The 17583-nt window shown below is 46.6% G+C and overlaps 2 protein-coding genes across 3 annotated transcripts in view; one reads left to right on the forward strand and one right to left on the reverse strand.

Moving 5' to 3' along the window:
- The window catches only part of LOC117364691, an 85722-nt gene extending 75738 nt beyond the window's left edge, over positions 1 to 9984 (reverse strand). Inside the window, exon 1 of the mRNA XM_033954184.1 lies at positions 9835 to 9984. Within this exon, the coding sequence (XP_033810075.1) occupies positions 9835 to 9883 (49 nt within the window). The 5' untranslated portion in view covers positions 9884 to 9984. The remainder of the gene's footprint in view (positions 1 to 9834) is intronic.
- A 124-nt stretch (positions 9985 to 10108) lies between these two features.
- The window catches only part of IDH3B (isocitrate dehydrogenase (NAD(+)) 3 non-catalytic subunit beta), a 119102-nt gene continuing 111627 nt past the window's right edge, over positions 10109 to 17583 (forward strand). For both annotated transcript variants that reach the window (XM_033954281.1, XM_033954272.1), the window contains exon 1: positions 10109 to 10181. In XM_033954281.1, the coding sequence (XP_033810172.1) occupies positions 10146 to 10181 (36 nt within the window). In that variant the 5' untranslated portion in view covers positions 10109 to 10145. The remainder of the gene's footprint in view (positions 10182 to 17583) is intronic.

Consider the following 17583-nt stretch of genomic DNA (forward strand, 5'->3'; position numbering starts at 1 on the left):
AATGGCATGCTGAGGGATTCTATAATTCTGCATGCGGCGTTGCTGAAAGCCTCCGAGATGCCCTTGGCCATGCCCTCTTTTTAGTTAGGAGCTAGTAGAGTTAGATGCCATAGCTTATGATTATAGACTAGTGCGCAGCCATCTATGCATGCAAATTTTTATGAGTGCCAATTATCAATAATTGGTTGCTAGCATCCAATTATTGATGTTAAAAGGCTCGCTATTCATACAGGTAAGATGAACAGGAATTAGAAATAAAACTGACTAAAGAAAAATTGCATGTGAACTCAGGAAACCTGCATGAAAATTATTTCATCTAGAGTAAGAGTGGAAGTCCTGCTGCAGTATATGCAGCCTAGTATGTGTCACTTGCTAATTAGTTGCTTCCTTTATTAAAGCTCTGGGAGAAGAGCCACATGCAATTCTGTAAATTGGCTTGGCCCAGCTACTGCTGCATGCATAGGAGGAGATAATCTAAAGGGGATCTGAGCTGATAACACTATCCTGCAGTATCCAGTCCAAAAAAAAAAAACAATACATACAACAACAAAAAAAAAAAAACCAAAAAAACACATGTTTTAAAATTTTATGGTCTAGAATGTGTTAGTCTTGAGAGAAATGCATCTATTCTGTGGTTTGTACTGTACAGAACAAAATGTGGCTTCTCTCTTTCTAATATTGCACCATTCTGGAATTTGGGGGAGTTTCCATTTCAGTTGATGAGTTTGTGTCCTTTATTCTGTATTAGTTGAGGGTCTGTCAATGTCCTGCTTGTGTGACTGAGGTGAAGGATTCTGCTACCATGTAGTTCTGTAGCAGTTCTGCTTTTTCCAATAGTAGGTGCACTAGTGCTTTAGGGAGAGGTGTAATATTTTCAGGGCTGTTTTTTTAATAGGTAGGGTTGTTGCAGTTTGAGCCCTCAGAGAGGTAGTTCTGATATGGAAATTTTTGCTATATAGTTCTGAATGGAAGAGTAGCCTAATAATTACAGAAGAACCAGTTACAGAAGCCTCAGCCCACTGCTACTCCCACGTACATCTTTCCAAAACAAAAGAAATGCATGGCAATTATAAGCAAGGTTAAAGATCACCATTGCCTCAAGTACAAACTGAGGGATCCATGCAAAAACCACGTGGTGAGCTGTGTGCCAATGGCTGAGCGCACTGCTTCTTCCACAAGATTAACAAGAAAATATTCTTCAGTGATGCAGTAAGCTAAGGACATGCAAATCAAAGTTTGCAGAATTTGTGCACTCAACACCTCTTTGTGGGCCTCAGTGCCAGCAAACTGGAAATCAGCAAGCAGACTTCTCTTAAAAGACCCACACTTGACCCTAGCATGCCCAGCAACTTTAGGCCCAACCTAGCCTTTATCTCCAAGATGCTGGAAAAAAAATGTACTCAACCAACTACACTTTTTATTGACAAGCAGTGGTCTCAACCTTGCGGCCCCTCAGGTACTATTCTGTAGCCTGCGTTCTGGCTGACTGCCTTACTGAAGTTATTCTTCAGTTCAAAGCCGCAGGTGACGGCTCCTCGTGCATCCGGGCCTGTGTCAGAAGCCTCTCTGAAGGCTGGCTCCCTTATTGAAGTTATTTTTCAGTTCAAAGCAGACACCGCTGCAGCTCCTCTCACGAGCCGCACCTGCGTTGGAAGCCTCTCTGATGTCACGACGTCGGAGAGAAGACTTCCGACTCAGGAGCAGATCGTGCGAGGAGCCGCCGCTGCCTGCGGCTTTGAACTGAAAGATGACTTTGGCAAGGGAGCTGGCCAGAAACGAGGAAGAGAAATTCTGCTGCCCTGCTGCACAGGGAAGGGTGGGAGGAAAATGCTGCTGCTGCACAGGGAAGGAGGGAGGGAAGGGAGAAGAGAAATGCTGCTGCTGCACCCAATTGGGGAAGGAGGGAGACGGAAGACAAGGGAGAGGAGAGGAACAAGAGATGTCAAGTCCATGGGAGGAGATACCAGACCATGGAGGGGGAGGGAGAAATGCCAGGGCATGTGGTAAGGGAAGGAGAAAGATGTCAGACCATGGAAATAGGGAGGGAAGGAGAGAGAGATTGGAAGGGAAGACATGGAAAAGTAGATTGAGAAGAACGCAAAAGAATGAAAAAATTGAATGTTAAGTTAATGCCAAAGATGGATGCAAACTAAGTCAAAACTAACAGGAGGAAAATAATTTCAAAAGACAAATAGCGTGAAAAAATTCAAGAAAATAAACAAAAAACACGCTAGTATAATTGCTGTAACTTCTTAAAAATCCTCTTAGAACTCCATATTCCTTATTCTTTAATCAGTGGGTAGATTGTGCTCAGAGACATGGAGGAAAAAGGGGACAAGGTCCCCAAAAAACCTCACTACCCAATCATTGCAAAATTTCCACCTTAACACACTATATGTGCATGACTTGAAAGATTATATTATCGAAGAAGCACTTATCTTATGTGTATAGTTCTTTGGCCTCGACTTAGTTTCAAAATTTCTTCAGGAAGCCAAATGGTAACAGCAAAAGACTCTTAAGTCTTCCAAAATGGGTGTCAGTCTCTAGTCTGGCTTGTACTTCAGCTTTCAGTTAAGGTGGAAGTTTTGCAATGATTGGGTGGTGAGGTTTTTGGGGACTTTCTGTCCCCTTTTTCCTCCATGTCTCTGAGCACAATCTACCCACCGATTAAAGAATAATGAATATGGAGTTCTAAGAGGATTTTTAAGAAGTTACAGCAATTACACTAGCATATTTTTTGTTTATTTTCTTGAAAGATGGATGCAAGGGAAAAATTGAAAACGGAGAGAAAAACAGTCAATGGACAAGAAGGCCCTGGAAACAGTTAAAAGCACAGAAAATTAAAGTCACCAGACAACAAATGTAGGGAAAATGATTTTATTTATAATATAGTGATTAAAATGTCAGTTTTGAGAAAGGAAAGATGCTAAACTTTAACTGTGAGGGTCGCAGAAAAAATAGGGTACTTGGAGGGCCACAGAAAAAATAGTTAATGTCTTATTAAAGAAATGACAATTTTGCATGAGGTAAAAAACTCTTTATCCTATATAATTAAAGGTTAAGCGGCGCATGCACTTTTATAAAAGCGTGATTCCTGCTGCTGTGGTGTGTGATCCATGGCCGTGTTCCATTTTAGAACCCGACTGCAGGGATCACTCTGGCCACTCCCCCTCCTCCCACTCTGACTCAGCAGCCCGAAGCGCAGGCAAGCTCTCTCCCTGCCGCGTCTGCGAACACAATGGAGCTTCAACTCACCAACCGCCGCCGCCGCTGCTCCTCCTCTTCCAAAGCAGCCTGCTATCGTGGCCGGCTTTAGCAAACCGCGCAGGCCGCTCTCCAAACTCAGTAGCAGTTCCCTCTGACGCACGGGATCGCTTCTTTGGGGGGAGGGGTGTGCTTGGGGCAAAACAGTTTTGCTCTGGGGGGGGGGAAGACAGAAGAGGGCCATGGAGAGACAGTTAGGGAGAGGGAAAGGGGGCTGCTTTGGGGGAAGGTGTGTGCTGGGGGCAGACAGCAGGACACAGACAGCAGCCAAGAAGCGAAAGATAAAGAAACAGACAGACATCTATTCTAGCACCTGTTAATGTAACGGGCTTAAAGACTAGTAGTTTATAAATCTTTCCTTTAACAGTTAAAAGGAAGATTTATAAAATTATAAAGAGTTTTACCTCATGCAAAATTGTCATTTTTTAATAAGATATTAACTATTTTTTCTGCAGTCCTCCAAGTACCTTCAAATCCAAAATATGGCCCTGCTACGGATATGGGTTTGAGACCACTGTCGACAAGCAAGGAGCCCTATCCACCTTCTAGTCAGAATTCAGGAAATTCCATTGTTCTGAAACCGTCCTTCAACATCATTGACGACTGCTGGAAACTCATGGATAAGGGAAATGCTGTTTTTCTGGTGCCACTGGATCTCGGCGCAGCCTTAGACACCATTGACCCACCCTCTCCTCATTACATGACTCTCTGAAATTGGCATCCAAGATGTTGCATTATGCTGGTTCACTTCCTTCCTGGGTAATAAATTCCAAAGTGTACTACTAGTCACTGTCCTATCAAAACCAAAACCAATCAAATATGATGTTCTTCATGGGTTTCTACTATTTAATCTCTACATTAGACCTGTCCCTATTTAATTTCTACATAGACATTAGACATAACCCATAAATACCAAATCCAGATTCACTCCTTTGCTGAAGACATCCAGTTATATCCTGCCACAGGGAGAAAACCGACTCCCAGATCACAAAACTCCTTAACTGCCTCTTGGAAATTAAAAACTGAATGTCCATTAACAAACTGCAACTAGGGATCCAAGATGGCGTCTGGCTGGATGTGCTGAGAAGCCGCTCTGAGGATTTTTCTTCAAACAATTTTCAAGTGGTTCTTTTACTTACCCGATGCCTAAACGGAGGGGCCGTAGCACCGCTGGTGCCTCGCGGCCCACGGCCACCCCCGCGGCTGGTGACATCGGGGAACTCATCAGGCGGATGCAGGGTATCTTTTCGGCGTCGGAGGGAGGCCCGCAGAGGAGTAGCGGCGTCAGTGAGGACGTGGAGATTCCTCCGGGATTGGAGACATCGTTGAGCCCCGACGTTAGGGCGCCGCCCCCACAACCTCAGCTAAGCAGCTCTCCAAGAGGTAAGGTAACCCCGGAGGTCGGGGTCTTGTCTTCCCCTGAGGCAAGTAGTCCATCACAGAGCCTGCTGACAGGAGCTCCTATGGATATGAGCTCCTTTGAAGAAGCTGAGGGGGAATCATCTGAGAGGCGAGTTAACCTTCAGGGACAGCGTCAAGTTATTCAACTGGACGGTGAGCACTATGACATTTCTTTACCTGTAATTTCTCTGGAAAAACCCTCAGAAGTAACTCTGGACTCACTATGGGATCTTATGGCCGGACTAGTGAAGACCATAAGTCCCAAACTTCAGTTAATTGAGGGGAAATTATCTCAACATTCTACTGAACTTAAAGAACTGAAAAAGGATATGACTGCCTCTAATTCCTCGGTTCAAAAGCTTGAACAGGACATTAAATCATCCAAACAGTTACAGGAATCTTTAATGAAAGACAATATCAATCTTAGAAGAAAAATGGAGAACTTAGAAAATAACTCCAGATACAATAACTTAAGAATCATTAATTTTCCTAAGCTTCCACTGACACCTCCTAGAGAAATGTTTAAAAGATATTTTCTTGAAGTTTTGGGGGCTTCAGAAGATTCATTACCTCCTCTATCACGAGTCTATTATTTACCTAATAAGACTAAATTACCAAAAAAGCCGTCAGATCAAGGACTATTGGATGTATCAGAGTTATTGGAAAAATCAGATAAAGAGGTTGTAGAATCGAGCACTTTGATTATAACAGTAGCTCTCTCTATTGATAAAGTATGGTTGTTAAAACTGTTCTTTAAAAATAGACAGAAAGAATTTATGGGTTGTAAAGTGCAGGTATTTCCTGATTTATCACGAGAGACGCAAAGGCGTCGTCGTGAATTTCTTTTGATGAAGCCAGGTGTTATATCTTTGGGTGCTACTTTTTATTTGCGACACCCTTGTAAATGTATAGTGCATCACCGATCAGTTAAATATGTTTTCTTTGAGCCTAATCAGTTGACTTCTTTTTTAGCGCTCTCTCGATTGGAGGTAGAAAAATCATAAGCTCTATGACTATAGGTTAATCCCAGCAATCAGCCTTCCAGCTAACTTTATGAAAGAGTGTACATTAAGTTCAATTCTTTAATTTTGGCTTTATTTAATAAGAAATCTTGGATCCAAATTTAGAGGACTTGAGCATTTTAGTTAATATATGATTTAATGTTATAGGAATGTTTCTTGCTTTATCTAGAATTGCTAATTTGCTTTCTGTACAAGGTATTCTTGATTATATGATTTGAAAATCAATAAATATATTTAAACATAACAAACTGCAACTAAATGCCTCCAAAACAGAATTCCTTTGGATCCGCAAAGAACACTGCATCTACACCTGTCCCTCTCTTCTCTGGGAATCAACTGCCATAATTGCAAACAACCAAGCACACATCATTGGGATACTTCTCATCTCTAACCTATCATTTTCAAACCATCTCTCTCAAGTGGTCTCTTCCTCATTCTACTTATCTGTGGCAGCTGTGAAAAATCAAGTTTCAAGTTTATTTAAAATATTTGATTTAATCGCATAATCCAAATCCAATGCGATTTACATAAGTTAAGTTAGGTTAAAATAAAAAGTCTAACAAATATAGCAATTAATACTAATTACAATAATACATTTAAGAAAATGGGAGGCAGACAACAATTGGCTTAAATACAATTCTAAAAAAAAAAAACCAAACAAACCAAAAAACCCGAAATGAAATAAGGAACTACTTCTCCAAACCTGACTTTACCCAACTTTGCTTTGCCTTTGTCCTCTCCCGCATTGACTACAATGCACTATTCATCAGACTGACAGCAAAGAATATATAGCATCTTCAGCATGTTCAAAATAAAGCAAACAAGACTAAAAAGAACCTTCACACCCATGACTCCGTCTCCCAGGTGCTATCATTCAGCTTCTGGTGACTCATAGCTAAATGCTTTAAGGGCTTGATGATAGCGTACAAATCCAACTACACCTCAGCTAAGCTTCCTCCATGTGTCTTGAACAGGCCACTCCACTCCCAGGAAGAAACACGTCTCCAAATACCCCCTGGCTTCTGCTTTAGGAAAGCAATAAAAAAACTTACCTTTTCACCTAAAACCCTTTGCCTACTAAATGTATAACTAGTTCCTCCGTGTATGTCAAGTTAGGATGAACATACTATTATAAGTATGGCATTTTAATACAAGTATTTGACTATATATTATGTATGTTTGCCTGTAACCCATTCTGAGTTTGTTGGGGAGAATGGGATATAAAATGAATTAATTAAATCCTATATAATAAAACCCTAAGCGTGTCTGCGCACTTAGGGTTTTCTGTTCCCTGGCCAAATTCTATTTTAGAACGCGGCGGCAGGAAACGTTCTGGCCACTTCCTTCCTCCCACCCTCACTCACCAACCGCTGGAGGAAGCCTGGCAAGCTCTCTCCCTGCCCATGTCCTCAGCAGGGAACACACTGGAGCTTCCCCCCTCCCGCCCTCACTCACCAACCACTGCCGCCGCTGATCCTCCTCTTCAAAGCAGCCTGCAATCGTGGCCGGCTTTAGTGAACCTCGCAGGCCGCTCTCCAACCTCAGTAGCACGTTCCCTCTGACGAACGGGATCAAGTCAGAGGGAATGTGCTACTGAGTTGGAGAGCAGCCTGCGAGGTTCACTAAAGCCGGCCACGATCGCAGGCTGCTTTGAAGAGTAGGCCAGAAGATGCTGGGATGGAGGGAGGGTAAGAACGGGAACAATAGAGGGGGCCAGGGGGAGAGGGAAAGGGGGCTGCTTTAGGGGGAGGGGTGTGCTGGGGACAGACAGCTTTGCTCTGGGGGGGATACAGAAGGGGCCATGGAGAGACAGGGAAAGGGGGCTGCTTTGGGGGGAGGTGTGCTGGGGACAGACAGCTTTGCTCGGGGGGGGGGGGGGATACAGAAGGGGCCATGGAGAGACAGTTAGGGAGAGGGAAAGGGTGCTGCTTTAGGGGGAGGTGTGTGCTGGGGGCAGACAGCTTTGCTGGGGGGGGGGAATGGGACAGAAAGACACAGACAGCAGCCAAGGAGAGAGAGAAAGAAACAGACAGATACATCTGTTCTAGTACCTGTTAATGTAACGGGCTTAAAGACTAGTAAATAAATAAAATGCTTGCCAGACACATGTGCACAAATGTTCTGCAGTAAGGGCAGCTTCACTGCACACATGGCTGAAGTGGCAGCATATATCTTCGCATGAACCAGAATATTCTCCACATAAATTGGATTGTTTTCTTTTCCTCCATCACCTCTTTCATCTCAGGCTGTGAGCAAACTGGTTCATGTTCCAGTGGGAAGAACTGTTATGATAGACTTGTTGGGGGTCCGGGTGGAGGGTCTCAATGATGATCAGGACAAATTGCTCTCCCTTGATTTTGTAGCGGTTCAGGTGGTGGTAGCTCAGCATTGGAAACAGTCTGTGGTGCCCACATTACAGCAGCTGTGGGATAAACTGAGTGGGGTTTGTCATAAGTATAGGTTTTCTGCGCTTTTGAACTGCAAATGGCAGGAGTGTTGCCATCTGGGGTACTTACCTGCAGATGGAAGCCATTTTGTCTGTAGGGGTGAATAACCAAGTATGATTTGTTGGTTTCTGTTCGTGTACACTTTGTATTTCTGTATCTTTGCTAGCGAGTATTATCCCACTCATTTGACTACTGAGTTTTTGGAATTGCTTTAACAGGGGCGGGGGTTCTATTAGAATGCTATATGTTGATATAGGTATGCTGTGGTTTATGTGTTGTACTTAATTATATGTTCTGATGGTGTACCTCTTTACTATGTCTGGCATATTCAATAAACATTTTCAGTTGAAAAAAATAATAATGCACACAGCTAAGATCCAAGACTTAGACAATGTCTGAAAAACAACAGCAGTACTAAATGCAAGAGGTAAGGAAGAAATATTTATACCCGATTAGCTAACTCTGGAAAGTGCCAGTATTGCATCACTGGAAGCAAAGCAGAGCTGCTGCTACTAGTATTACTTAAAGCCCTTTAAACAAATGGGAATAAAGACAACCGGACTAAATCTATTTTTGACTAAATTTCAAAGGCAATACAATCTTCTTTGGGTCAAAAATGAAGAAAAATGTATCAATCAGAATATATAAGTTTATATAAAAGCATTCCAATGACATTCTTACATAGAAAGGGAGAGAGTGAAGGCAGCAAAGCAGTATAAATCTTTATTCTCTTAATGTTTGTTTGTTTATGTGACAGGAAACCCAGCCCTTTATTAAAGCATATTCAGTGTATCAAAATGTTTCATTTTAAGGTCTTAGGTTCCTGAATTGTCTTAAAATGGCCTTTTAGTACTTATCACTGTGTTCCGTTTTGCAAAGTGTGTTTTTTTTATCGTGGTGCCATACTTTGGCATACGTGGTGCCATACTTTTTACTTTGGCACCATACTTTGGCACCATACTTTGGCACATAATGCCAAAGTATGGTGCCAAAGTATGGTGCCAAAGTATTCTTGTGTTTTTGTATTTTCTTTCCAACATGAGAAGTCGCTCCTCAGGGTGCTTTGGAGAGGGGGTCCCCCCCCCCGTCGGAGCCCTTAAAAAATGGTCGACAGTTTATCCTATTTTTTTATAATGTTAAGTTTCATATCCTCTTTTTATATAATCTTTTTTGGGTGCTCCGACGGGGGGGCATCGCGCCGCGTTGTGGGGCCTTTGTGCTGAGAACTTCACTGGTTAAGGTTGCGTGCGCTGGCAAAAGGTGGCGGGGCTTAACTTTCGGCGCGTCCACTTTTTCCATTAGTGGCGGGGCTTATCTGGAAAAGATCCCAGAATGTTTGAAAAGTGATTAAAAAAACAAAGTCTGGTTTGCAAAAGCACGTGCATTAGAAAGTTTAAAATATTATATTAAGAGATATTCTTTTATCTCTTTAGATCTAGTTTTCTGTGGCATCGCAAAAGCTACAGTCATTGTATTTGTACCTTACATTTTTTTTTCAGCCAAGGACAATTTTCATTCAAAGCCTTGCAATCCACGAACATAACCACTGATAAAATAACCCCTTTACGTTATCTCATATTTTTTGGTAGCAACGAATTGTAAACAGAATTTCCTTTTAAGTGTCAAATATTAAAATGAAACGTTACCAGCGAAAAACCAAAACATTTGCGCTATCCTCTGCCGCATTCGCATGCTGTTACCTAAATTCCAGCACTCCTTAGAAAGCATCAGAAAAAGAACCAGGAACATGGCTTGAGCACTCAGGAACCTTTGAGCTCCAACGCAAAGCCTAATTCTTTCCCCAGAAAATTCACGATCCGTGAGTGAGGAAAGCAGTACGCCAGCTGTGCTAAAAAGTGATTGCCCAATCTTATCAAACACCTCACTAATAAAGGTTAATTAGCCCCGCCCACTGTAACGACGCGTGAGACGAGAAGCCCTATAGGAGTAGACTACAACAGTAATTGAGCAGGCAGGGTCTAGCCTTACGTCATTTCCGGGAGCAAGCGGTATGGCCGCCTTAAGAAGAGTCTTAGCTGTTTCTCAGGTGAGGTTTCTTGACATCTTAGCTCTGATGCTATACAGTAGAGGAGGGGGAGGAGAACGCTTTCTGGTATGATTCTTGGAGTACAAAACGTTGTCGGGGCTCCTTCACAGGTTGTTAAGCAGCGATTACAGCAGCAATATATTTTGGTCGCTTTGTTTGCTTAACCGTTCTGTTTTTGCAGATTAGAACGACCTTTTAGTCCGCGCGGGGTCTTGCATATGGACATTAGATTCAGCTTCTTTGGAAGTTAGTGAGTGACTGGAGCCCTGATTCTCATTTAAAAAACATCCCCCAAGATTTTCCCCTGGATCTGTGAAGTCTGCTCAGCACAAAAACTGTCACCTGCCCACTAACTCACAGCCACTCCCTCTGGAGTCTTGATTCTCATTTTAAAAAGATGCTTAAAAGTCTATAGCTCACTTCCTTTCCTATTTTATGAAGTGAGAAGACTTATTTTTTTACCCTTTCTTAAACCCTGTCTTCATATCTTTGGTGCCTCTGGTGCAAGAACTTTCCCTAGTAGGCCTACTTTTCTAATCTACTTCTCTGCCTCACCCTAAGATACTATCTCCCAGGCAATTTTGACCACACCACCATTGTCTCGCAACCCTGATTAGTCTCACCAATCTATGCTTAAGAAATTCTCCCATATCCAGGATAAATCTTATTGTCCACTAAGAAGGTGCCTGGTGCCTTCCCTCCCCCACCATGATTCCTGTACACCACTTTCTCCTCTTAATACTGACTTTCCCCAGTCTTTCTCTTAACCCAAAACCATGTAACCCCCCCCCCCCAACTATATGATTCACTTTTTGAATTCACCACCCCATCTATCCTCCACTTTCTTTTCAGCTTCAACACTTTCTGCCTCATCCAGCCCTACCCATTCTTCCAGTGTGCATCTAGACTGCGGAATGTCGTCCTCTCCCCCATCCCTCTTCCACACTTATCTGTATTCTCTTTCTCTGCTTGCTGTCTGCTGGGTACATCAAACCCAATTCTGGTCCTCCCAATCAACCCTCACCTTACCCATGGGGGTCACACTGCAATGTAGCTAAACTATTTCTGTTCTGCTCCTCTCCCCTTCCTTTCTGCCTTAATCATGCTCCCTGTGAAATGCCCGCTCAGTCTCCAATAAGCTTACCTTCAATTCATCCATGATCTATTTATTTCTTGAACTCTCCACCTGCTGGCATTGAGATCTGGGTCTGCTCTGTTTCCAGCTGCCACCGTGTGTCAAAGAGGCTACCTTTTCTCATATACACATTGCTCAGTTGGTCGTAGAGGTGGTTTTGGGCTGCTACTCTCACCATCTTGTAGGTATCAACCCTTTCTCCCACCTCAATATCACAGATTTTCCTCCTTTGAAGTCCACTCTATCCACTCCTCTACCTCTCCAGATAGCAGTCATTTACCAACCTCCTGAGATGTGTCTCTCATCTTTCTTCACTGACTTTGACTCTTACTATTACTATTATTTAAACATTTCTATAACATTGATAGGCATATGCAGCACTGTACAACAACATATTTAAGAGACAGTCCCTGCTCAGTAGAGCTTACAATCTAAAGTAACAGACAACAGGACTAGGGCTTGAACCCTCATCTCCTTCCCTCATCCTTGTGACTTCAACATCTATGTTGATGATTCCTCTGACTCCTGCACTTCCAAGTTTCTCGCTTCATTTAATCTTCAGCTGTGCTCCACCACCCCTACATACCAGAATGTCCACTGCCTTGATCTTCTCCAACTGCTCTACTACCAATTTCTGCACCTCAACTCTTCCCCTCTCTGACCATCATCTGTTAACGTTCACAATTCATCCCTTCCCCCCCTCCCCCGACCAGGCCAATCACTACCAATACGTTTAGAAACCTTCAGGCTATTGACTGGCACCCTCTCCACCACTGTATCATCCCTCCCTTCAACTATGTAATTCAAGTCTTCTCATAATAACACCATTCTCTTTTGCTCTAGATACCTTCACTCCTCCCATCTCATATCCTGTAAGGTGTGCCAAACCCCAGCCCTGGCTGACCTCCAACATCCACTACCTGTGCTCCTGTGGCAGATCTGCTGAACGTCTTTGGCTTAAATCCTGCACACATGCTGACTTAATACACTTCAAATTCCTGATGACATCCTTCCGTCCTGTCCTTTCACTTTCCAAACAAGAATAATATGCCAAGTTAACTAAATCTCTTAGCTCTAACCCTTGCCATTTCTTTGCATACACTAAACTCTCTACTCAAAGTACCTTCACCTCCAGTCCCCCCTTCACTTCTCCCTATGACAAGCTTCAGAAAATTCACCTTGAGTTCTCAACTATCACCTTCCCCCCACCCCTCTTTCCATCTGTCCTCTCTGTTAACCTTCACTCAACCCTTGCCACCTTTTCCTCCTTTTCTGAAATCACTGAGGAGGAAACTGTACTTCTCTCCTCCAAACCCACTAAATGCTCCTCTTATCTGATTCCTACCAGCCTACTCAGCGCTCTCTCCCACTGCATCCCTCCCATCTGTCACATCCTCAACATCACTCTACACTGCAACTGTTCCTGATGTCTTCATGCCATAGTTACACCTCTCCTCGAAAAACCCTCATTAGATTCCACATGCCCCTTCAACTATTGTCCCATCTCCCTCCTCCCCTTCTTATCCAAGCAACTTGAATGTGCTGTTTATCGCCTTTGTCTGAACTTCCTTTCAAGCTATTCTTGATCCAGTTAAATCAGGCTTTCTCCCACTGCATTCCATGGAAACTGCACTTGCTAAAGTCTCTAAAGACCTGTTTCTGGCAAAATCCAAAGGTCTCTACTCTATCCTCTTCTTTCTCGATCTATCTACTGCTTTTGACACAGTTGATCACCACCTGCTCCTCAATATACTGTCTTTACTGGGATTCCAGTGTTCTGTTCTCTCCTGGTTTTCTTCCTATCTCTCCCACTGCACCTTTAGTGTATGCTATGGTGGATCCCCCTCCACTGCTATCCCACAATCAATTGGTGTACCCCTAGGCTCTGTCCTGAGAACTCTCCTTTTCTCCCTGTATACCCATTTCCTCAGTGCACTGATCTCTTCCTATGGTTCTTAGTATTATCTCTGCTGATTACTCGCATTTCTGCCGCCAAAGAAATAAAGCCAAATCAGAACCTCTACGACGGAATTAAAAATCCAAACAAAAGTTGTGAGGCAGAGATGTCAACAACCAGGATGCTCTATTTGTAGATCATTATTGGGACAAAAATCAGTCTGGACTCTGCCTCTCTACACCAGATATCTCTACAGCTGTGATCTCAAACTCAAACCCTTTGCAGGGCCACATTTTGGATTTGTAGGTACTTGGAGGGCCTCAGAAAAAAATATTTAATATCTTATTTAAAAAATGACAATTTTGCATGAGGTAAAACTCTTTATCCCAGGACAAGCAGGCATGATATTCTCACATGTGGGTGACGTCATCTACGGAGCCCCGATGCGGAAGCATTTTCAAGCAAACTTGATTGAAGATTTAAGTTTGCTCTGCTGCTCCACGCATGCGTGCCTTCCTGCTCCACTAGGGGGTGCATCCCCTCGTGGTCTCCAGTTCAAAATTTTCCGCGAGCCTAGAAGACGTGTTTTTCAGGCTCTGCCCCAACTGCCTTCTAGCACCGCGATTTTTTCTTGTTTTTTCACGATTAAGTCGCTGTGCGCGAATTCCTTACCTTTTTACTTGATTCCTGCTTCGTTTTCAACGACCCGGAGGCTTCCGGGTCCCCGTGGCCGCGTGGCTAATCGAGCCGCGGCTACTTTCGATTTAATGTCCCGGCCTTTGACCGGCTTTAAAAAGTGCACCCGGTGCGAGCGGCTTCTTTCTCTCACAGACCCGCATCGCCGGTGCATCCTTTGTCTGGGGGCGACTCATCCAACCGACTCCTGCCCCCAGTGCGCTATTTTCCAAAACCGGGCCCTCCGCCGAAGAAAAGCCCGCATGGCGGATCTTTTCACCCCGGACCAACCCCCCACTTCGGCCTCGAGGTCGGCCCTGGCCTCGGCCCCGGCCTTGACCTCGGCCCCGGAAACCTCGGCATCGCCTCGAGACTCGACCCCGAAGTCCTCGGGACAACAGAAAGCCTCGGCTCCGGGTAAGTCCCCTCTTCCCTCTTCAGGTTCTGTAACAGCGAAGAAGCCAGCCTCGGGGACAACGGCGACGCATGGCGGAAGCCCCATGCTTACAGCCCCGCCTAAGCCCTCCAAGCCTTCGGGCCGTGCCTCCACCACACGGGAATACTCTGATACGAGGTCGCCCCCGGTGGAGCGCACAGAGGCAGGGGACATGCCTTCGATGCTGTCCGTGCCCGTCTTCCAGGACCTACTCCGAGCGATGATCACGTCGGAGCTGTCCGCTGCAATAGCCCAGTTTCAATCGGCCTCGACCTCGAATGCGCCAGACCAACCTGAGCCTCGCACCGAACAACCTCGAGGAAAGGTGCGCAATTCTCGCCGCATCCCATCCTCCTCGGACTCCTCGCCGAGACGCCCGAGACATTCCCCCTCTGCGGACCGCCGAGGGGCAAAACGTCGGGCTAGAACGACAGAAACCTCGAACCGCCGTACCTCCAAGAAGGCCCGAGGTTCACCAACCCTACGAGGCCGTTCCCCCACACCTCGTACAGGACCACTAAGGGTGGCTGAGTTATCACTCTCCAACCCGCGTATCCTCCGAACTCCCCCTCGGACGCATTCTCCGAGGGAGTCCGGATCGAGGTCACCAACCCGACATCGATCGGTACCCTTAACCCCGGCATCGTCTCCGAGGGGCTCCTCGAGACGCCGAAGATCGACAACCCCGGAACACTCTCACAGTGCTTCCCCAACCTCGGAGCATGGATCAGAGCATGAACCTCGATACTCGAGGGAAGCCTCCTTATCCTTCTCCACCCGGCGAAGGTCTCGTTCCCTGACCCCGCACGGGGCTCCGGGGACATCCCGCCCATCCTTCACTCGCTTTGTCCAAGACATGGGCCAAGCATTGGACTTAGATCTCCAGTCCGACTCCAGATACTCTAAGGAGTACCTGGCGGAGCTGGATATGCCATCACTGCCCAGAGAGTCCCTCCGCTTACCATCTAACCCGGTACTCCAACAGGCCTTCTTCAGGAACCTGGAGACCCCCTACATGGTCACGGCCGTACCCTCCAAAATGGAGGCCAAGTACCGCACAGTACCTTATCCGGGATTCGAGCAACCACAGCTCTCCCACCAATCGCTGCTGGTGGAATCCTCCTTGAAAAAGGCTCACCCGTCCCGTGTCTCAGCAGCGGTACCCCCAGGCCGGGAAGGCCGAACCCTGGACAAGTTCGGCAGGAGACTATACCAAAACGCAATGATGGCCTCTAGGGTGCAAAGCTACACTTTCACCTTCACATCATACCTCAAACACCTCATTGGACTATTGAGAGCTTTTGAGACTGACCTACCGGCCTCCCGACAGGAAACGTTCGGCCTGCTTTTAGAGTCCCTCTCCAACCTGCGCCTTCATCTATTCCACGCGGCCTACGATGGCTTCGAACTCTCCTCCAGAGAAGCCGCCTTCGCTATCGCCATGCGCCGACTAGCTTGGCTGCGCCTGGTCGACATGGACCCCAACTTACAGGACCGGTTAGCAAACCTCCCCTGCGTGGGAAAGGAATTGTTCGATGACACTATCGAGGCGGCGACAAAACGCCTCTCCGAACATGAACGCTCATTTGCCTCCCTTGTCCGGCAAAAGCCCAAACCGCCAGCGCCCAGGCCATACAGGGCCCCTCCGCGCCGCTACCCACAAAAGTCCACCCCTGCTTTCTCGCGGCCCCCACCCAGACGTCCGCAAGCCCATCACAGGGCCATGCCCAAGTCCCAACCGCCCGCGACCACCAAACCATCCCCGTCCTTTTGACGGGACACGCGGAAGGGGGCGGGCCCCCTCCGCCATAGTCCCAGACCACCTTCCCATCGGAGGTCGACTCAAAGCCTTTTACCCTCGCTGGGAACAACTCACGACGGACGCATGGGTCCTTGGCGTGATCTCATCAGGGTACTCTCTCAACTTTCGGGCCATTCCCCCGGACAACCCCCCAAGGAATTGCCCTCCCAACAGGACTCAGCTACCTCTACTCCTCTCCGAAGCTCGAGACCTGCTTCGCCTGAGAGCAGTGGAGAAGGTCCCCCCCGACCAACGGGGGAAGGGCTTCTACTCCCGTTACTTTCTGGTACCGAAAAAAACGGGAGACCTACGCCCAATACTAGACTTGAGACGCCTCAACAAATTCCTGGTACGGGAAAAGTTTCGGATGCTCTCACTACCAACACTCTACCCCCTGATCGACGAGGGCGACTGGCTCTGCTCCCTCGATCTCAAGGAGGCGTACACACATGTCCCAGTGCACCCCGCTCACCGCAAGTTTTTGCGTTTCCAAGTAGGGGACTGGCACCTACAATACCGAGTCCTCCCCTTCGGACTAGCATCATCACCTCGGGTCTTCACCAAGTGCCTCGTGGTGGTAGCAGCAACCTTACGCTCCCAGGGCCTCCAGGTATTCCCCTACCTGGACGACTGGCTAATCAAAGCCCCGTCCAAAGAAGGGGCTATCTCAGCGACCCAACAGACTATTACCTATCTACAAAGTCTGGGGTTCGAAATAAACTTCCCAAAATCTCAACTACGCCCCTCACAATCCCTACAGTTCATCGGGGCCACGCTGGACACGGTTCGCCTCCGCTCCTTCCTCCCCCCTCCGCGCCTGGAGGCGTTAGTAAGTCTGAGCCGAAGGATCTCTCGGCTGACCTCAGTATCAGCCCGACAGATGATGATCCTCCTGGGCCACATGGCCTCCACCGTCCATGTCACACCCTTCGCCCGCCTCCATCTGAGAATCCCTCAATGGACCCTGGCGTCTCAATGGCGTCAAGACCGGGACCCGATCGACCACTCAGTGACAGTGACTCCTTCATTGCAACGATCGCTCCGCTGGTGGGCCGACTCTTCAAATCTTTCCAAAGGTTTGCTCTTCCTCACCCCACCCCACAGCAAGGTACTCACCACGGACTCGTCGGAGTACGCTTGGGGAGCCCATCTGGACGGCCTGCGCACCCAAGGAATGTGGTCAGCACAAGACCGACGCTGCCACATCAACGTGCTAGAACTTCGGGCCATCTACCTCGCAGCAGTAGCCTTCCAACATCTGCTCCGCGACCGAGTGGTTCTCATCCGAACCGACAATCAAGTAGCGATGTACTACGTAAACAAACAAGGGGGCACAGGATCTTGGCCCCTTTGCCGGGAAGCTCTGCGCCTCTGGAAATGGGCAATCTCCAACAACACCTTCCTTCGGGCGGTGTACATACAAGGAGAACAAAACTGCCTGGCGGACAGACTCAGCCG

This window comes from Geotrypetes seraphini, chromosome 1 (genome assembly GCF_902459505.1).
Source record: "Geotrypetes seraphini chromosome 1, aGeoSer1.1, whole genome shotgun sequence".
NCBI lineage: Eukaryota > Metazoa > Chordata > Amphibia > Gymnophiona > Dermophiidae > Geotrypetes > Geotrypetes seraphini.